General features: G+C 35.5%; 1 protein-coding gene across 4 annotated transcripts in view; it reads right to left on the reverse strand.

Annotated features, from left to right (window-relative positions):
- LOC309817740 (ubiquitin carboxyl-terminal hydrolase 9X-like) overlaps window positions 1-22,811 on the reverse strand; it is a 145,741-nt gene that overhangs the window by 9,863 nt on the left and 113,067 nt on the right. For all 4 annotated transcript variants that reach the window (XM_082647016.1, XM_082647018.1, XM_082647017.1 and 1 more), the window contains 11 exons: window positions 22,190-22,336; window positions 20,774-20,920; window positions 19,811-20,033; window positions 16,884-17,104; window positions 14,407-14,597; window positions 9,004-9,177; window positions 6,000-6,141; window positions 3,897-4,641; window positions 3,387-3,510; window positions 2,389-2,614; window positions 1,728-1,857 (listed from right to left, as the gene is read on the reverse strand). In XM_082647016.1, the coding sequence (XP_082503142.1) occupies window positions 1,728-1,857; window positions 2,389-2,614; window positions 3,387-3,510; window positions 3,897-4,641; window positions 6,000-6,141; window positions 9,004-9,177; window positions 14,407-14,597; window positions 16,884-17,104; window positions 19,811-20,033; window positions 20,774-20,920; window positions 22,190-22,336 (2,470 nt within the window). The remainder of the gene's footprint in view (window positions 1-1,727; window positions 1,858-2,388; window positions 2,615-3,386; window positions 3,511-3,896; window positions 4,642-5,999; window positions 6,142-9,003; window positions 9,178-14,406; window positions 14,598-16,883; window positions 17,105-19,810; window positions 20,034-20,773; window positions 20,921-22,189; window positions 22,337-22,811) is intronic.

Here is a 22,811-nt window from a genome sequence, read left to right on the forward strand (position 1 = left end):
TCCTTATTGCCCACTCCATAACATAAGGCAATAATTATATCTGTCTACAGATAATACTACAATCTCTAGTCTTGTACAACTGTAATCCATTCTACACTATAGCAATTGTAATCTTTTTTTTTTTTTTGGCAAGTGTAATCTTTCTAAGGTAAACCTTGCTAAAAATGTTATAATGGCTCTCAGTGCCCGCACAAGACCTGCAAAAAGAGCAGGTCCATCACCTATCTCAAATCTTGCACCAGATCATGTCACACAGAAAAACGTTCATATTGTCCAGTGAGCCAAGTCATGTAATGCCAAGTCTTTGCATCTACCGTTCACTCTGTTTACAAATTCCCTGCAACACGTTCTCCAACAAATTTACTGTTTTTAACAGTCTCTTAAAAAAGTGGTGCTGGGAAAACTGAACAGCTACATAGAGAAGAACGAAATTAGGACATTCTTTAAAACCATTATACAAAAATAAACTGAAAATAGATTAAAGGAATAAATGTAAGACAGGATATTAAAAAACTGCTAGAGGAAACGAAGGCAGAACATTCTGACATAAATCATACCAATATTCTTTTGGATCAGTCTCCTAAAACAAAGGCAATAAAAACAAAAATAAACTAACGGGACCTAATTAAATTCAAAAGCTTTTGCATAGCAAAGGAAATCATCCACAAAACGAAGACAACCTCCTGAATGGGAGAAAATATTTCCAAATAATGTGACCAATAAGGGGTTAATATCCAACATATACAAATAGTTAACACAACTCAACATCTAAAAAACAAGTCGATTCAAAAATGGACAGAATTGAATAGACATTTTTCCAAAGGGGACATTCAGGATGCCAAAAGGCCACAGGAAAAGATGCTCAACATCGCTAATCATCAGGGAAATGCAAATTAAAACCACAATGAGATACCACCTCACACCTGTCAGTATGGCTATTGACAGAAAGATAGCAAATAACAAATGTTTGCAAGAATGTGGAGAAAAGGGAACCCTCCTACACTGTTGGGAATGTAGATTGCTGCAACCACTATGGAAAAGTTTGGAGGTTCCTTAGAAAACTAAAAACAGAAATACCATATGATCCAGCAATCCCACCCTTGGGCATGTATCTGGAGAAAACCATAATGCAAAAAGATACATGCGGCCCAGTGTTCATAACAGCTCTATTTACAACAGCCAAGGTACGGAAACAACATAGATGTCCATCAGCAGAGGAATGGATAAAGAAGATATGCTATGTGTATACAATGGAATAATACTCAGCCATAAAAAGAATGAAATAATGCCATTTGCAGCAACATGGATGGACCCAGAGATTATCATACTAAGTGAAGTCAGACAGAGAAAGAAAAATACTGCAAGCCACAACTACTGGGCCCACGTGCCACAACTACTGAAGCTCGTGCACCCAGAGCGCATGCTCCACAACAAGAGAATCCACCACAATGAAAATCCCGTGCACCACAACGAAGAGTAGCCCCTGCTCACCGCAACTAGAGAAAGCCTGCGTGCAGCAACGAAGACCCAATGCAGCCAAAGATAAAAGAAAAAAAAAAAAAAGAAAAAAAAATTTATACAGATAATCTGCAATGGATTTCAAAGGTAAGTATGGAATAACTGCTTCTACTTTAGAAGAGGTTAGTTCTCAACACTGCAATAAATGCTTTCATCATTTATTATGTAAATACAAAGCAACACATTAAAAAGAATATGAAAAGTCTTACCTAAATTGGCATACATTACAAACAGATTGAAATACTGCTGTAAATGACGGCCATGTTCCGAAACTTCCCTTCTCAGGAGATTTAATACTGCTCTTAGTAAGTGATCGCTCAAGCTTAAGTTATCACATGCCTGTGAACCATAATTTATTATTTTATCAGCAACAAGATATAGAAAAGTATACTTCTATTTGCATTAAAAGGGTATGTTTACACAGAGGTTATTAGGCAGAAGTATCAGGTAGGAAATTATTAAATACATTTGCTTTTTGGGAAATGAAATATACAGCTTGGGTAGATTTCATTGCAGATGTTTTATACTGTTTTTGAGTGTCAGATAATAATAATAAAATAAAAACCACTTGGAGTTTTATGCTAAAAATGCTACTCAACAAAAGATTTAAATTTAGCCATTATAAAATTAAACCTTAACTGAACATACAGAATCTGAAGACTCAGTACACAGCTGCAAGTAACTGAATAGAAATAATTTTCCTTATATTTTAAAGTGCCCAATAATCAAACATTACTGTGAAGCAATTTTAACTAGATGTGTGCAACCATTTCATATATGTCAAACAAATGCATATGTTTACTGATTTCACCTGGTAGAAAATAGAATTTACATTTAAGTTTTCATAATTAAAGAAAAGCTTTTGATTACCTGACTAGAAGGTCCTGGAGATGTGAAAGATGAAGGACAAGGCCCATCTTGCAAAGAAAAATGTGCAATAAATACTATAAGTTTTGCAAATGCACCCCTCACTTCTGCACTAGGGCACTCAAGAAGGTATTCAGAGAAACGATTTGAAACATTGAAAAGGACATTATGAGCAAACCAAAAACGTACGTTCTTGCTGTGACGGAGTAGAATGCACAATACATCATACCTAAAACAGAAAAATATATGATTTTTCATATATTTTCATTTTAGGTGCTTCCATTTTAACTACTACAGTGAACCAACAGGTTTCTGTGAACCAAATAAAGAGGAAAGAGCTCTACAATTAATGTTCTTAGTTGTTGCTGTTGTTTTTTTTTTGGCTGAGCTGCATGGCTTGTGGGGTCTTAGTTCCCTGACCAGGGCTTGAATCCGGGCCCTTGGCAATAAAAGCGGGAGTCCTAACCACTGGGCCAAGGGGGAATTCCCGATTATAGTTGGTTTCAATACAAACTTCAGCCCTGTGACCTGATCTAGTCCCATAGTCACAAAATGAATTAAATGAGACCTGTATATTTAGGTGGATACAAATCTATTAGTAAACTCTTTCTGATCCAGTGATAACTCCTTAACATCTTCTAATCTGAGAGATGCTAAGAACAGTTGTTAGGTTAAGGTATTAAAATGTCTTCCATACTTTTACAATTATAAACTTAAGACTATAATCATTTAAAAATCCTCTACCTTTTTAAATGTAAGCAGATTCCATGTAGTAAAGATATAGAATATAAATAACAGAAACAGGAGCCAAACATTGAATAATAAAAGGCACATTAAAATTAAGCATTTTAAATACCATTTCTCTCAACATTACTACCAAGATTTTTATCCTATATTTAAAATTTGAAGTAAGATTCCCACAGTTAGGGGTAAATAAAGCAACATAATAATGAACCATACCGACTCTAAGTACAAAGTAAATAAAATTCAAAGCCATATACCAATCACTGGCAGGGCCACGAACTATTTTCTTGGTGTGAAATCCAGTGGTAAAGAGGAATCTAGCTGCAAGCTGAATACTAATCATAGTGATTTCTTCTGCTTCAGGCAACAAGTGATCTTGTCCTTAAATAAAAAGCACATGAACAGTCAAACACACTTTTGTTTAAATGTGTGTAAATAAATGCTCCATGTTTAAAAAAAACTTTTAGTCAAAAAGTAAACTTCAGCACTTACCTTAGCACTTAACCAATCCATGTTTCAAACTAATGCTTAGTGAAAACTCCCATAAGTTAACAGCTCTTCTATGTTTCTAGATACTGACTATTCAAAGGTATGGGTATATTAAATACATGACTTTAAAATAACTGGCAATGAATATGCTGACACATTTAAAACAAAATGAGTCTAAATAATTTTATGAAAAAAAAGAAGGTAAAAGAATGCTGAAGTAAGGTACTAAATACATATTGATACTTGATAAACTTCTAAGTTAAATTCCAGAATCTTACCTGGAGCAGGGCTTAAGTAAACTCCATTACACGTAAGCAGTTTTTTCACAAATTGAAAATATTCTAAACTGTACTGCATTCGGTTGTGCATGAACTGCACATTTTGTTTCCACACACTTCTCTCAATGGCTGGTGACATCTGATAGGGTTTTGTGATAGTTAGTTCTGATATATATGTTATCATTTCATCATCTTGGTCTATTGTGTCCATTCGTTCATAAAGGAGTATATAAGCATTCCACCACCTTTTTTGCCTCCTGTATGACATGCGCTTCATCATATGATCAAATACTTCTCCCATGTACTCTCCACCAAAACACTGATTTTTCATTTCTTCATCATCATCCATTTTACACTCTGTTACATCTCCATCATCAAATTTATACCAGCGATTTCTCTCACCATCTTTACCATTCCTCTGAATGATGTAGGAATAATAATGTCCACCACTTGCTTGACCACTGTGTACAAGCACCCCCACAAGTCTGTATTTTGTGCTACCTGCTGTCTCACATTCAGATTGCTCATTCTGTTGTAACAACTGCATCTCTGGGTTTACATCATCTCCCTCCAGCTTTTCAACACCTGATACTGTGTAAGGTTCCATGTCCAGCTCTCGTGGAAATTCAAAATAATCATTGAATTTAATTGCACATTCTCTTTCCCAGTCATAGTCAAATCGTTTCAATTGAATAGCAAGAACAGGAGGCAATTTTTTAATTAGCAACCTCTTTACTGTATCAACCTACAATAAATGGTAAATATTAAGTGAATGTTCTTCTATAAGACAAATAAAACAGAAGAATTTTAATAATACAATTTAAAACTTTATGATCATCTAAATGTATTTACAAACAGATAAATGATAACATAATCAAGATCATTCATCACTACTTTTTCAAAATACTTATAACCAAGCCTAAAAATATGTAATCACTCATCTGTTGCAAACTATAAAAATCAGTGATATAAAAACAAATAACTGGGCTTCCCTGGTGGTGCAGTGGTTGGGAGTCCACCTGCCGATGCAGGGGACGCGGGTTCATGCCCCGGTCCGGGGGGATCCCACATGCCGCAGAGCGGCTGGGCCCGTGAGCCGTGGCTGATGAGAGGCCACAGAGGTAAGAGGCCCACATACCGCAAAACAAACAAACAAACAAAAAAACCTAATAACTACCTGGCTCCACACTCCCACTGCTAACTGATGTTACTTTTCTGACCTTTAGTTTTATGTTAATGAATAAAATCTGCTGTAAGCAAACTGAAGAAATACTGTAAGCAATAATATGCTAATATATATAGCACTTAGTGACAGCTAACATGCTAAATGCTGCATTTAATCCATACTACCTTCTGAAAAAGTGCTACCAAAGTTTCTTCTTTAAAATGCATGGATTAAGAGTGGCAAGTTGTATAAGAAGAAACTGCCCTAGCAGAAACTGTGTCAGAGCTGTAGGTATGGCTTTAGATGACACAATCTAAATGGTGTTTAAAATCAAAGCAGTTCAGGTAATAACTTGGAGATGAGAGGGTATGGTGGGCCCAGAAAAATATTTACTACTTATCATATATTATGTATTTTCAAAGACATGTTATAGTTCCATCTCACAAAACTGCTTAAGTGGCCACAGATAAATTAGTTGGGGGGATCTAAAAATTAGATCTGATCTTTAAAACTGCAAGTAGTTCTGAAAATCTGCTGTAACCAAATAAAATAGGCACACAGTTGTTCTAAAGTTTAAGAATAAGCTAGAGTATGAAAGGGAAAAATATTTCTGTTAGCAACTCTTCAGGTTTGAAGAATTCAATGGCAATGTGTTTCAGGGCAAAAATGGAAAGTTACTGTGCAACTTTTAAACTACAAGAAAAAGTGATGTTAAGTTATTGTGACTTCTAAAATTAACCACCCAATTAAAAGGACTTTTCCTAATTTATTATTATTAGTTTCTTTCAATATTGTTTCCTTGACAAATCTTTTAATCAGTTATCATCTTGACTGCCACTGTAGCAAAGCAGAGGTAAAATTTGAGATTGAAAACAATTTTGATGTCTTCCAGCTATGTTAAATGCAATCATATTTACTAAAAAACAAACAATACATACCTTTTTATCACATTTTTCACAACGATACGCATTTGCACCTTCCAATAAATCTCCTTTGATATACTGTTCCAAAGAATCAAGAAGGTTTTGGTGATTTCTAATATCTACATTCAGAGTTGTAAAAGATTCTTCACACTCGTATCTAAAGACATTATTTAAGAAACATTAAAAGGATTTATTCCTCAGGTTTCTAAACACTGTCGTAAGTTGTGAACTTGACAAAAAACACATTTGCAGTATTTACTGTACCATGTCAAATGCATTAGTCACAGTGTTATTTGTAAGTAACAGTTGTCTTTCCCTGGTCATTTACTTTGTACTGGGCAATGTATCAGAGTCTTTAAACACAGTATTGCTTACCTTCACCTTCAGAAAAAAACCTGCTAGAGATATGTTATCTGTTCCTCTTTTACAGATACAGAAACTGGAGTGGGGGTGGGGGTGATTGTGAAAGAGGTGACAAACAGATTAATATGGGCCAGTTTACTACACAGAGTGTGATTTGAAGCCAAGCTTGTCTGGCCTCACTGCTTAAGTTCTTTACATTCTTTCACACAGCTACCTTTGTTATTTAAGTATTAGTAATTCATGGCAAGGTAAAGGTAAACATTCATCAAGTTTAGAAAAAAGGCTATTTATGAACTGAATTTTTAAATGTTCCTCCACTTGTGTAATACAGAATAGCAACTAATATTTTGGCACTTAGATGACAAGTTCTAGCCTAATGTACAAGTTCAACTATCCAACATACCTGTATGTCTCTAGTATTCGGTTCTACAGAGTCATAAAAAAATTTGTAAAAAGAGTTAAGTGATGTGGGATGGAGTGAGCAACCCACATTGTGATGATTTTCTGCAAAAGGGGCTTTCAGGAATTTCTGATGACACACTAATAAACTCAAAAACGTTTCAACCATTAAATCTACTGATCCAACCAATATATCAAGAGTACCTGGGAATCCCCTGGCAGTCCAGTGGTTAGGAATCCGTGTTTTCGCTGACGCAGACCCGGGTTCAATCCTGGTCAGGGAATTAAGATCCCACAAGCCCCATGGCATGGTCAAAAAAAAGAGTGCCCGCCATGTGTAGAGCATAGGGGATATTATGTTTTAGACAGTCCTTCATATTTAGAAACTTGTAAGTCAGAAAGACAAAACACAAAAGTATTTATGAATGGCTTATTACACGTTTCTACTGTGATAAAAACCTGTCCACAGAGGAGAAAAAGGTCTTAGGAGATAAACTGAGATTAACAGTTTCTTTTGCAATTTGGGACACCCTAAAAAAACAATGTTCTATAATACTAGAAAGACTTGAGACTCTTACATACTCCTAAAATGTCTAGTAAGACTAATTTTGTTGGAATGTGTACTTCATTTGCACAGGACACTTCCATTTGGCAGAGCAAAAGAATTCACAAGTAACTCTGACTAAAAAAACTGAGGACTGATAAGAACACATGACGAAGAGTTGGATTTTTATTGTTCACCTATGTAAAATATCTTTCATAAGAATACAAAGTTGGCCAAGCTAGGTGAATAAATGACTCCCCCATCTTCCAAATTAATGGTGCTATAACATGGTAAGTTTCTCATTTATGTGAGATTACCTTTCCCCAACTCATTTCCCTAATTTCAAAAAAATCTGCTTTATCCACTACTTTATCCACTACTATCCACCAAACTAATGTTTACAGGATAACACAGTGGCTTTTATTTTAATTTAATTAAATTAATTAACTTTTGGCTGCACTGGGTCTTTGTTGCTGCACATGGGCTCTCTCTAGTTGCAGCGAGTGGAGGCTACTCTTCATTGTGGTGCGTGGGCACCTCATTGAGGTAGCTTCTTTTGTTGTGGAGCATGGGCTCTAGGCGCTTGGGCTTCAATAGCTGTGGCACGCAGGCTCTAGAGCAGGCTCAGCGATTGCGGCACATGGGTTTAGTTTCTCCATGGCATGTGGGATCTTCCCAGACCAGGAATCGAACCTGTGTCCCCTGCAATGGCTGTTGGATTCTTAACCACTGTGCTACCAGGGAAGTCCCTAGAGTAGCTTTTAGAAAATACTATCTTATTTTGATTATTTGGGTGAGAAAGAATTTCCTTTCTGTGTTATGTGAATGTGTAACAAGAAGTCCCACACAATAGGCATGATATGAGTGTCCATCGTTAAACCTTCTGAACTATTAATACTAATAACCAAGAACTCTTTAATTATTTTCATTAGGAACCCATAATAAATCAATCTCTTCTAATTTGCTCCAAAACACAGAAAAATGTCTTGTCAACTCTTGGAAATGATCTGATGTGCAAACATACCTAACATATCTCATGAATGGTAATCGATGGTAATTTTAAATTTCTACAGAAAATTCCAGACCTACCAGTTATCTTCTAAAGTTACTGTTTGTTTGCTTGTTTATTTATATATATTTTAAAAAGGTGTTGGGTAACTAACTGAACTCCAAACACCCAGGGAAGTGTGCTATAGATAACTAACATTTAATTAGTGCTTACTATATGCCAGGTTTCATTCACGAGGATTTTTTTTTTCTTTGCCGCTCTGCCCAGCTTGCAGCATCTTAGCTCTCCAACCAGGGATCAAACCTGTGCCCTCTGCATTGGAAGTGCCGAGTCTTAACCACTGAACTACCGGAGAATTCCCTAAAGTTACTGTATTGTAGACATTTCAATGATTACTTTCATTATAACAGCCAAGTAAATATCTTTATAATAACTGTAGATTTATGAAAAAAATTCCATTTTATTTCCTCGGATATGAAAAAAATATAAGAATGTAAGAGAAAAATAATGAGATACTGAGAGTAACAAGAACTAAATGCTACTGAAAAAAAAAACAACCCACAGAACAGTGGGGTATAGCATAAGAATGTAATATTTGGTACTCTCTGCTTTCATACATATGTATTGGTAAAAATTTTATTTATACTATTAAAAAAAGAAAGACCCATATAAATTACATATTAAAAATATCAATTAGCATTTACCTATGTGGGCAGCCTTGGCAAATCTTCTGATCAGCAAAGGAACCTCCCAGAACTTGACTTAGCACAGCTGGATGTCCCAAAGCTTTTAAAGCTTCATCTAAACTATCCACCAAAGAATTAAAAAACTCTAAGGCATCGTGTTGTTCACGAAGATTAACAGGTTCACCCCAAAGCCTAAGAGAAAAAAACAGAACAAATTGTAGTCTCCATCCCCAGAATATCTGTATTTTATTTTTCTAAACAACAAAAATGACAATGACATTAGAAATGTAAGTTGAGGCTTTATCCATTTACACAGGAAGCAGAGGTAAACCAATGCATGTTATGTATTGGGTGGCTATAGTAATGGAAGTGAAGCTCATAGTAAAATTGGTACTAAGTGCCAGGTACTCAGAATGGTGCTTCCTTTATGAAGCAGTATAGTCATGTATTTTGAATTCAAGTAAAGAGAGCATTAACATGAGAAGGAAAACAGTCTTATATAGATGTTGTAACGACTACTTTGTTATTTAATTCTGCTTAAATTTGGGGGGCTATATTGCAAAGTTCACAACCATTTTTTCCTAACTAAAGTGATTTTTCCAAATGAAAATAGAAACATTTGCTCTGTTCTAGAGTGAATGTATTTTCTGTAATCTGAATGGACTTAAAACTTAAGCCAACCAAGCCTTTCAATTGTGTACACAAGATGAGAACCACTGCTGTAAAAGCCAAGTCATGCTAGGAGATCTAAAACAACATCTAATCTAATATTTACAGAATAATATACCTAAGAGAATAGAAATACATTCATTTTTAGCAAAGGACAAGTCAAAATTTTAAACCTGCTAAGGAGGTTTATTTTCTTTTGTGTGTGCTTTTACAATTTAAAAAATTGGCTACTGATTTAAAAAAATTAATTTTAAATTTACATAGAGTAACATTCAATCTTTTTGGAGCACACTATGTGATCTTTACAAATCACAGGCAGTTGTGTAACCACCACCACTATCAAGATACTAAAGTTAAATTAGATCATTGATGATATTTTTTTCACCTTCAGAGTAATGTTGATCCCCGAGATGATGTATTTGGATACCCTCATCAGTTTGAAGACAAAACAGCATTAAGTAAAACAGAAGATAGGAAAGAGTACAATATTGGTGTTTTGAGACACCTTCAGGTGTCAATTCCCCCACCAAATTTTGCAATGCTACTACGTCAGTAGTCAAACCCTTCTGGACCCCTATTTCCTTGCAACCAACTTTTTAAAGCTTCACAGTAACCCAATCAAAGTACTCTTTTTTGAAGTTACATGAATTTGTTCTCTTAACTTTTTTTTGTTCTTTTTTTGCCGTACTCGGGCCTCTCACTGTTGTGGCCTCTCCCGTTGCGGAGCACAGGCTCCAGAAACGCAGGCTCAGCGACCATGGCTCACGGGCCCAGCCGCTCTGTGGCATGTGGGAACTTCCCGGACCGGGGCACGAACCCGTGTCCCCTGCATCGGCAGGCGGACTCTCAACCACTGCGCCACCAGGGAAGCCCCTCTTTTAACTTTCTTTGTATTAGTGATTATAGTTTACTTTTTCCTACCATTTTATATTTTTTAAAAATTAATTTTGAGATAATTGGAGAAATCACCTATTTTATTGCTTTACACTCACATCAGCAATAGGTGACCCATATTCTTTGCATCCTGGTCAGCACTGAATGATCTCATCCTTTAACCTTTTTTTTTTAAATAAATTTATTTATTTATTTATAGCTGTGTTGGGTCTTTGTTGTTGCTTGTGGGCTTTCTCTAGTTGTGGCGAGCAGGGGCCACTCTTCATTGCAGTGTGTGGGCCTCCCAGTGCAGTGGCCTCTCCTGTTGAGAAGCACGGGCTCTAAGTGCATAGGCTTCAGTTTGTGGCACGTGGACTCAGTAGTTTAGGCTTGTGGGCTCCGTGGCACGTGGGATCTTCCCAGACCAGGGCTCGAACCCATGTCCCCTGCATGGGCAGGCAGATTCTTAACCACTGCACCACCAGGGAAGTCCAACCTTTTTGTTTTTTGGTCGTACCACTATGATTTTAGTGTTAGCCCAAGAAACCACTGCCAAATCCAGTGTCATGAAGCTTTTCCCCCCACTTTTTCTTTTAAAAGTCTTACAGCTTATCTCTTATGTTTAGGTATTTGGTCCATTTAGTAAAGGTGTAATGATGAAAGACTCAAACCTACCCTCCAAGATCAGGAATAAGGGTAAGGATGCCAGTTTTCTTCACTTTTATCAATACAGCACTACAAATTCTAGTCAGACCAAACTAGGCAAGAGTAAGAAATAAAGGCATCCAAATGGGAAATCCTCAAGAGTCAACCAAAATCTGCTAGAATTTGGCAAATTCAGTGAAGTTGAGAGATTTAAAAATCAACACCTAAAAATCAGTATGGAAGGTTATTATTAATGCATACAGAATTTCAACTTAGGAAGATGAAAAAAGTTCTTAAGATGGATGGCGGTACACACAGTATGAATGTACATACCTAGTGCCACTGAACTATAAACCTGAAAACATTTAAAATGGTACATTTTTGTTTCATACATTCTACCACAATGTATGACACTGTAATGTAAAACAATTAGTAAACTGGAGTAAAAAGAAAAACAATTAGTAAACTGGAGTAAAAAGAAAAAATAGGTAAAAACAATTTCATCAAAATTTAAAGTGAAAAGACAAGATGGGAAAAAAATATTTGTAAATCATTTATAATAAAAACCTAGTATGTATAGAAAGAACTGTTATAAAACAACAAAAAGACAATGTGTACTTGAATACACATGTTCCTCAACAAAATACACAAATTGTCAAAGTCCAATAGACATATGACAGGATGCTCAACATTACTAGTCATTAGGGAAATACAAATTAAAACCACAATGATAAACCACTTCATACTCACTTGAAAGGCTATAATTAAAAATAACAAAACAAAAACAAAAAAACAACATACACCAAAAAACCAAAACCTAAACAACACAAAACCCCCACATATATTAGCATGCATGTTGAAAACCTGTAACCCTCATACTCTGCTGGTGGGAAAGTAAAATGGTATAAGGGATGTAGAAGAGTGCAGTGATTCCTCAAAAGGTTAAACACATAACTGCCATATGATCCAACAACTACACTGCTAGATATATATTAAAAGAAATTTAAAAAATGAAGTCCACACAAAAACTTATACAGTATGACTGCTCATGGAAGTTCTGTACTATTCACAATAGCTAAAAGATGGAGACCATCCAAAGATCCATCAATTGATGAGTGCATCACCAAAAATATGGAGTATTCATAAACAATGGATTATCAATCAGCCATGAAACGAAGTTCTGATACATACTAGAATATGGATGCACCTTAAATATATGCTTAAAGAAACTATACCCCATATACCATACTGTGTGATTGAATTTATTTAAAATACTAAAAACAGGCAAATTAGTACACAGAATGCTATTTTTTTTTTTTTGGTTGCAAGAAGGGGAGACAGGGAATGACTCTTTAATAGGCATGGGAGCTTCTTTCTGGATGATGAGAATATTCTGGAAGAAGATAGTGGGATGATGGTACTAGTGATCATACAAACATTCTGAATGTAATATGTGTCACTGAACTGTATACTTTTAAATGGTTACAATGGTGAATTTTATATTATATAAACTTTGCCAAAAAGAAAAAACACATTAAGAGCACACTTTGTGTCTCTTAATGATTATAGGTAGTACAAAAGTGCTGTGAGCTTTCCACCATCGTATGGAGGGAGTGAGTGTGAAGACAAAAATCATAAACATATCATATTTAAGTAGACATTATGATTTAGAACATTTAAATACAAACATTGTAATTTTGTATTATGAGGAAAACTATACACACCTACATATCTAGCTATATCTATAGGTAGAAATATGTAGATACAGATACATACATGTATGTCATACAGTTTTGCTATCTAATTATAATTATATATACATGCACACATACAAATAATTGAGTGAAAGATGTTAAGATAAAAGCTCATAGTATAGTAATCTGGAAGAACACAAATGCTGACTAGAATACAAAAGAAAATCTTGAGTCAGGATAAAGGTATGAAAAAAAATTGGTACAGTAACAGGTAGAGAAAAGAGAGAGGTATTTGCTAGGTGACAGAACTGAAAGAAGAAAGGTACATATCTGGTAGGAAATGTTATAAACGCAAATCACTCTTATGACCGAGGTTGAGAGTTTAATTTGTAGAATACATAAAGTTATAATGAAAGATAATGGGGGTTACCATACTATAAATTTGTGAGTTTCAAAAGAAATCTAAGTGATATCCTAATATATATTAAAAGGGTACTACCCTGACTGAAACAGAGGTGACCCAGAAGTCAGATGATCCCTTTGCTTACCCACCTCAAGTTTACTTAGGAGTTACTCTGCTGACGTAATTCTAAACTCCTATAAAAGACTGGAGCCTTGTTCTAGACAATAGAGCTGTGTAGTTACAGCTGTAGTGGGCATGACAAAAAATAGGTCTCGATACAATTTGTGAGAAAAAAAGAAATAACATCAAAATGTAATTGAACTTTTAAAATACAAAAATAGAACAAACTTTATTGGTCACTTGAGTAGGATGCTAAGAAGCTGTATGATTACTTTATAAACATAAAAGGAAAAACAAAATAGTATCTATCCTAGTTTTCATGTAGATATGTATGTTAAGGTTAGTTATCTAACTCATGAGGGACACTTCTATTTATGATGACTAAGTGGCTCTTTCATATCACAAACAGAAATACACACATTTTATATCTTCCCGGAGGAAATTAAATCACCATCTATTAAACAGTATTACCCACTGCAAATGGGGAATAACATACTTGAATCTGCTCAAGCCTCTTAATCATGGTTAAGTATATAGCCCATGAGTTGAATCTAGTCCATTGCCTACATCGCATCCCAGAGCTAAGAACGGTTTTATATATACTAAATAACTGAAAAAAAAGTCAAAATAGTATTTCATGACAAGTGAAAACAATATGAATTTCAAATTGCAGTGTCCATAAACAGAGCTTTATTGTAACAGAGCCACACCTTATTCATTTATGTATTTGTTTATGGTTGCTTTCTTGTTGTAACAGTAGAGTTGAGTAGGTGTGACAGACCATATGACCTGCAAACCTAGAAAATACAGGGATGGAGACAAAGAAAATACTGAAACACAACACCAGAACGCAATTAGGAAAATCCAGACTGTGGGACATTTTCCAGGGCAAAGTACCTAGCTTCTTTATTGGCAACTGCAGACAAGCAAACAAAAATGCAAACAAAATAACCCCCACCCTGACTCAGTATACTGAGATTTTTATAAAACTGAAATCATCATTCACCCATAATTTACCTGAACTGTTTCCAAAATCCTCTGGGCACATAGTATTGCAGGCGGGAAGCAGCTAAATGACCAAAGATGACCTGAAGGTGTCTCAAAACACCAATATTGTACTCTTTCCTATCTTCTGTTTTACTTAATGCTGTTTTGTCTTCAAACTGATGAGGGTATCCAAATACATCATCTCGGGGATCAACATTACTCTGAAGGTGAAAAAAATATCATCAATGATCTAATTTAACTTTAAAGGTATAGTGAAATAAGTTGAGACAAATGCAAATAAATGAAAAATGGTTTGTATTATTTTATACTCCAAGTATCTAAAGCACTTAACATTCATTTTGTAATATTAGTGCTTACCCTCACAAATTCTCAGGAGGGTTACAATTGAAAAAAGCATTAAAAACCATAATATTTTTTGGAGACAGTGTAAGAGACAAAGGTTTAGTTGAGTAGACTAGACTGGAGACAAGTGAGTGCTTTATACAAAAAACTCTGGGGAAATAAGCTACTTAGCCTTTCTAGGATTCAGTATTTTCTTGTGAGATAACGCATTCTTCACAGATTATATGAGGTAAATTATGTGACATGATGTGAATTATTAATACTCAGTAAGTACAGAAATTGAGAGTACCTTTGAACCATAGAGAGAGCTCTAAAAGCCTTAATCACTCTACAAAGAAGAATTTAGTTGTTTTACAGAAAACTGAGTATCTTTTTATATTCTTTGCTCTGCATCTGAGGCTTATGGTAGGAAAGTAAATACCCAGTGCCTGCCCTTGAAAAACTCACAGTGCAGGAAAAGAAACTAGTAAACAGGCAGATAACCACACTATCGTGGTGAGACAACATAAAGCACATGGATCAAGCAGTAAAGGCAGATGCATAATTTGAAATTCTAGTCTTTTTTTCTGCCTTACTTTCTTTCTTAGGGTATGACTAGTTATGTATATTTTTTTAAAGACTGATTATTTATTTATGCCCGTGTCAGATCTTTTGTTGTGGCACGCGGGCTCTTTGTTGTGGTGCTTGGGCTTCTCTCTAGTTGTGACATATGTGTTTTCTCTTCTCTAGTTGTGGTGCGCAGCCTCCAGGGCACGTGGGCTTAGGTACCCTGCGGCATGTGGGATCTTAGTTCCCTGACCAGGGATCAAACCTGCATCCCGTGCATTGCAAGGCGGATTCTTTTACCACTGGACCACCTGGGAAGTCCCTCACGTTCATGTTTAACTTGGCATCCTAGTAGTAACATGGGCTACAGAACTAGGTATTTAAAATTCCAATTTTCTTTCAAACAGTGGTTGTTAATCAAGTATTGGTGTATGTACCCCATATGGTGATTCTAAGAAAAGTAAACCTACCCAGACCCTGGGTGGTGTGATTAATCAGATCTGAGAAGAGTAAAGTTAGGTTTATGTTTCAGAATATCTCTAAGTGATGGATCACTACTCTAGAGCCAATCTAGTCTTGGAGAGAGAAGGAAAGAAACATAGGAATGAGAGGAAAAGCATTCACATTTGTAATATTCTGTCTTTTCAATTAATTCCTAGAAACTTATGTGAATGAAAAAGTGAAAGGTTTTTTAAAAAAAAAGTTTCTGTATAAACATAACCAAAAGTCCTCTGTATTTATGTACGTAAGAGTTACATTTTAATTACATGTACTCTGACCTGCCACTGAAACCCAGCTTTTCTGTTACTTTGTTCTGCACTGGATACTTTTTTTTTTTTGCTGCACACGGGCCTCTCACTGTTGTGGCCTCTCCTGTTGCGGAGCACAGGCTCCAGACGCGCAGGCTCAGCAGCCATGGCTCATGGGCTTAGCCGCTCCGCGGCATGTGGGATCTTCCCGGACCGGGGCACGAACCTGTGTCCCCTGCATCGGCAGGTGGACTCTCAACCACTGCGCCACCAGGGAAGCCCTGTACTGGTTACTTTTGATAGGGAGCCTGATTATCTACTCTTGTTACCTAATACTATTAATAACACTATGTAGCATTAAACTAGCAGACAAATTTTGTTTCCTTACCAGAAGAAAACATTATCTGAGAAAAATATTTAAAGTATCCCAAGAATAAGCACAGATTATAAAAATGGTAAATAATACAAGATGTGGAATCAATTAAATGGAATCATTACTTTGAAAAGTTAAAGGAAGAAAACATAATTTCATTATTTTAAATGAAGATATTTATCACTTTATAAACACCAAATTATACTTACCATGTCCCACAAGACATGACTACGTTAACTGCTGCTTTTAAAAAACAAACAGAAAATGTGTGACAAAGATTATCAACTTGCAGTTTAAAGTCCATTATATAATGAGTACTATAACGTGCCAGGGACAGTAGCTCAGAGATTTTTGTTCTATCATCAAATGTACTTCAAAAAAATCCTATGATAAGTACAGTATTCTAAGACAGAAAAACAGTATCTGTTATGAATATCTTGCAACACACACAAAAAGAATTTATACTTAAAACTTACCTCACTGTCCTGCTTCTCATCACTGAACATATCATCATCGGTATCACTACCTGGTTCTTCGATTGCAAGAATACTGTTCCTGATGGAAGGAATCATGTATAGCTGCTGGATCACAGAATTCATGTAACAAGTAGCACCAGCATTTTTAAGTCCCACAAATCCTTTTGGTGGGCGGGGCCCAACAGGTGGTAGATATTCCCACTCAGTAAGTGCTTCACAAGCTAAGAGAAGAAAAAAGATCCTCATAACATGAAAATAATGATTCTGTCCACTGGCAGCTCTGTTCTACTGACAAACTAAAATCAGCACATTGAAAGAGAGTACACCAAGAGAGTACATTATTTTAATAATATACGCCACTATACAGATCTTTAATATAGAAGTACTGAGTTGTTTTTATGATAGTCTTCTTAGAGAGACATATAAGATGGTATTATAAATTTCTTGGGATAACCATTGTCTTTGCTTTAAGTAATTTCAATACACTGTGATCAAAATTTTAAATAAAAACATTACAATTTCACACCCACCAGAATAATTTTAAAAGTTAAAAAAATAGGGCTTCCCTGGTGGCACAGTGGTTGAGAGTCTGCCTGCTGATGCAGGGGACACGGGTTTGTGTCCCGGTCCGGGAAGATCCTACATGCCGCGAAGCGGCTGGGCCCGTGAGCCATGGTCGCTGGGCCTGCGCGTCCAGAGCCTGTGCTCCACAACGGGAAGGGCCACAACAGTGAGAGGCCCGTGTACCGCAAAAAAAATAATAATAAAATAATAAAAACAGACAATAAAAAGCATTGGGATTCTCCAACATGTTGGTGGGGTATGTAAAATGAAAATGAGACATGCAACATGCAAAAAAGTTTGGCAGCTCTCCATGCAGTTACCATATGATTCAGCAATTTTACTCCAATATATCTATTCAAAAGAAATGAAAAAATATATCTACATGAAACATGCACATGGATGTTCATAGCAGCGTTCTTCACACTAGTAAAAAAGGTGGATTTAAAAAAAAAACCCACATGTTCATCAGCTGATAAATTAAACTTAGTATATATCTACACAATGTACTATTACTCAGCAACAAAAAGGAACAAGAATATAATTCTGACATATACTACGACATGGATGAACACTGAAAACATTATGCTAAGTGAAAGAAGGGAGTCATGAACGACTACATATTTTATGACTCTGCTTATATGGAATATCCAGAATAAGCTAATTTATAGGGGAAGAAAACTAGTACTGCGTAAGGCTGAGGTGGAAGGAACAGGTAGCGGAAGAAGATTAGAGTGATTGGTAAAGGGCACAAAAATTCTTTTGGGGATAATGAAAATGTTCCGAAATTAGATTAAGTGATGGTTGCAAAACTCCAGAAGTAGATTAAAAACCACTGAAGTTGTATGCTTACATACAAAAAAGTGAACTTTATTGTAGGTAAATTATATCTCAATAAAGTCATTCAAAACAACAACAAAAAGCCATGTGACTTTATACATATAATTAGAAATTTTTAGTTTTAATTACCTATTTTATATATTAAATTATAAAATAATTAATGATATATTAAAGTGATTTAAGATCACTTAAGGTTCAAGCCATAGTTCCACATCACAAAAACTTTAACTTTTGCATGAATATGTTTCCTTCCTTATAACACGGTAACAGTAAAAACTACTTTGCCTATACCCAGTTTTATAATATTTTCAGGAGCCAATGAGACAGTATATTTGAAAGGTCTGTGAGAACTGTAAATCACTTTATAAGCCTTGCCACCTACCATGTAACCAAAAATAACCTAAACATTAATCACTAACTTGGAGATGGATTACATAAAGTATACTGAACTGCAAATTATACAGCCAATAACTGAGTTACATAGATCTTTATTATGGTGATAGATATATTACTAAATGTAAAACAAATAAAACAAAATGAAGAACCCTGTGTTCAGCATATTCCTTTTTACGTTAAAAGGAAAAAAACTAAGCAAAGAGCTATACATAGGTACAACTTGCATGTGCAGACAATCTCTGAACCAGGATTGGGTAGGGAGTTAATATGTTTAGTTATACACCTTCTTTTATATGTGAATAATATAACCATGAAATTCTTAATCTAAATAAGTTATTAAAAAAAAGTTTTCAAGAATCTCCTCTCTTTATGTAGATTCCACACTACAAATAAATAAGTTCAGTTAGAAACTCCTAAAATGTGACTGAAAACTTATTTACACTCTAAAAGACGGCGTAAGAAAGATAATTTCAGATGTTCTTAAAGGATTAGTATTGGATACTGTACATTACATTGCCATGCCTTGGTTTTCTCTTCAAATTAATTAGATTTTATGATCTTATTTTCTGTTATTTTTACTTACACTCCTCCCTTTTGAGTTTCAGTTCTTACAAGATCTAAAGACAGCTTCCTACTTCATGGGACTGATGTTGGCATTAATTAAGAAAAAAATAAAATGCACAAAAATGTTATCTTCTCACATTCTGATCTTCAAAACTACAACTTTCTTAAAAGTCAGATCAAAGTATCATTAAGGAACCTCTAAGTGAGACGCTGAAAATCTTTCCAATGCATGTCACGCATTTTAAGTTTTAAGTATAAAAGCCTGTAGCATCAAATCTGGCTTATTATCCTGGAATTTGGATCTTATTTCATATATGATGAAATAAAGCATTTTGTCAAGTTACCTGAATCATCTACAGGAAGACATTTAAATGTACATTTGGAAATTTTTCTGTATAGAGTTTCTGTGGTCATAATGGACTCAATTATATATGATTATAAAAATCATTATACTAGTTGCTAAAGACAAACACAGGTTAAATATTTTCCTAAAGAAAAAACCCAAAATTTTAAACACAGAAATATTATTAACCAACAGAAACAGCTTTCCAAGTTAAAATACTTACTAGTTATTGCTGTGCCTATGTAATACATTTCAGTCAAACAGTCTACTATCTGTTTGAGATTCCTTACACAGCCAACAGCTAATGCTACAAGTAGTTCAAACCCAGCACTGATGGTAGCTGGAGAACTACAGACTGGGATAGCCTGCTCAGCTGGTAGTTCTCCACTTCTCATACAATGCAGGTAAACTTTGGAGGCAGGAAAGATGAAATCATCAATTAATTCCTAAAGAGTTGAAAAAAACAGATCACATATTGTTAGCAATAATATTTACTTTAGGAAAAAATGTCCCTTGGAAGGAAATCGTCTTCTACTTATTTGTTTGATACAATTAAATATCTTATTATCTCAAATACAATTTTGGATTTTCAAATAAAATAAAATTATATTTCAAAAAACTACTGACCATAATTAATAAACATACTCAATTTTCTGAATATTAAAATATTTTAAAAAGCTATTAAGAAAAAATATATTCCAAATAAATCTACTCTAATCAAATATGAACTGAAATTAATGCATTTTAAATAAAAATAAAAAACATCAAATGACACTCTTTTCCTTGAATTATAAGACACACTTAAAGAAATTCACTTAACAAATATATGTAAAAAATAAAGTCTTGTAAGATAGTTTTCACTTTAAAGTTTGATCAAATAAAAATTCAGATTTACTAAACAGCAAAGTCAATTAACGCTGCTTGTTAACTTTCTGAAACATTTCATCTGAACTTTCTTCCCTGAACTTTGATTAAATTAATTAAACAAACTCTTGAATAAAGGGAGGTACACATTTACTTAAAAATTACCATAACTTTCACAGATATAAAGGTTTTTATGAGACAAACAATTAAGAAAAAAGGCCAAGATATCTTAAAGATGAAATAGTATAGAACTTAATCAGATAGATCTGCTAAGAGACATTCAAAAGTTCATGATAACTAGTTAGTACTAAATAGGACTTACTTTAATGAGATTAGCACCTCCTTTCTCACAACCAACATGATACTTTTTCTCAGGCGTTAGAAAGGCCAGCAACTCTTTTGTTACCCCAAGGTGGCCTTCCAAGATCGGCTCTTCAACACCTGTTTCACCTGTGTTTTTAACATTATCCTGTCAAAGGAAAAATATTATAGGCCTAACTTACAGAAAAGAGGACAAAAAAGATCAGAACAAAACAGAGCTGGAGGACAGTGATGACTCAGATACAATGTTGCCAAACCTTTTCATTCAGGTAGTTTCTTATTTCTTCTATAGAACTCTATCTCATTAAATGAGAGCAATTTTGCCCTAGAGTACATGCATTGTCTCTTGAGATATTTCTGGTTTTCACAACTTAGAAGAAAGTGGAATTATTAAAACACAGTCTACTGATCAGAAGCTGGGAGTACTGCTCAACATCCTGTAAGACATAGCACAGTTCCTCAAAACAAGAATACCTGGTCCAGGGCTTCCCTGGTTGCACAGTGGTTGACAGTCTTCCTGCTGATACAGGGTACGCGGGTTCGTGCCCCGGTGTGGGAAGATCCCACGTGCCGCAGAGCAGCTGGGCCCATGAGCCGTGGCCACTGAGCCTGCGCGTCCGGAGCCTGTGCTCCGCAGCGGGAGAGGCCATAACAGTGGGAGGCCCGCGTACCGCAAAAAAAAAAAAAAAAAAAAAAAGAATACCTGGTCCAAAATATTAATGGTGCCAAGGTTGAGAAATTCTAGAAGTAGGTTTTAGGAGAATGCTCATCTGAAGGCCCAAAACTACATATTTCAGAAATGTATTCTCATAGAACTCTGTATATATAAAAAGCAAATCATGAAATGTAAATACTAACCTATCGGATACTTATTTAAAAAGTTTTATAGGGCTTCCCTGGTGGCGCAGTTGTTGAGAGTCTGCCTGCCGATGCAGGGGACACGGGTTCGTGCCCCGGTCTGGGAAGATCCCACATGCCGCGGAGCGGCTGGTCCCGTGAGCCATGGCCGCTGAGCCTGCGCGTCCGGAGCCTGTGCTCCGCAACGGGAGAGGCCACAGCAGTGAGAGGCCCGTGTACCACAAAAAAAAAAAAAAAAAAAAAAAAAAAACTTTTATAGAATCCTTATTAAATATGATTATACTTTGCAAAAAATTTAAAAAATACCGATTTAGAGGAAAGTGAACATCAGCATTCTAAGTCCCAACTATAAAGTAAGGCATTTATACAAATCTAGTTGTACCTTCTTTCTATGAATCATGAGTTATTAGTTCACTGATGAAAAGTATATATTTTGTTTGTTCTATTACCTCCCAGGTTTTTTTTTTCCAGCTTAACATAAATACTCAAAACAATAAACCCGCTTTTTAATAAGAAAAATAATTTAATAGTGTAATAAATGGACTATTATAAAACTTACCCTAATTCTTTTGAGCCAATCAATTTCATTGTTGAGAAGAACTTCAGCATTGGGTACATTAATATTACTGTTGAAAGCATAATTAAGAAGGTGCTGTAAAAGAGTGAAATAGTCGCCTGAATGTTTACCTCTCTGTCGTGCTGTGCTCTGAAAAAGAATAATTGAAACAATATGAATCCACAAGTCCATGCTCAAATTCATATTAATTTTAAAAATTTATTTATTTATTTATTTTTGGCTGCGTTGGCTCTTCATTGCTGTGCATAGGCTTTCTCTAGTTGCAGTGAGCAGGGTCTACTCTTTGTTGCGGGGTGCAGACTTCTCACTGCAATGGCTTCTCTTGTTGCGGAGCATGGGCTCTGGGTGCACGAGCTTCAGTAGTTGTGGCACACGGGCTCAGTAGTTGTGGTTCACGGGCTCTAGAGCACAGGCTCAGTAGTTGTGGCACATGGGGTTAGTTGCTCCCTGGCATGTAGGATCTTCCCGGACCAGGGCTTGAACCCATGTCCCCTGCATTGGCAGGCGGATTCTTAACAACTATGCCACCAGGGAATCCCCATATTAATTTTTTAAAAATCTCAGAGAACTGGTAAATTACCTTATACAATGTGGCAATACCTTA

This window comes from Grampus griseus (genome assembly GCF_964374135.1).
Source record: "Grampus griseus genome assembly, chromosome: Y".
NCBI classification, from domain to species: domain Eukaryota; kingdom Metazoa; phylum Chordata; class Mammalia; order Artiodactyla; family Delphinidae; genus Grampus; species Grampus griseus.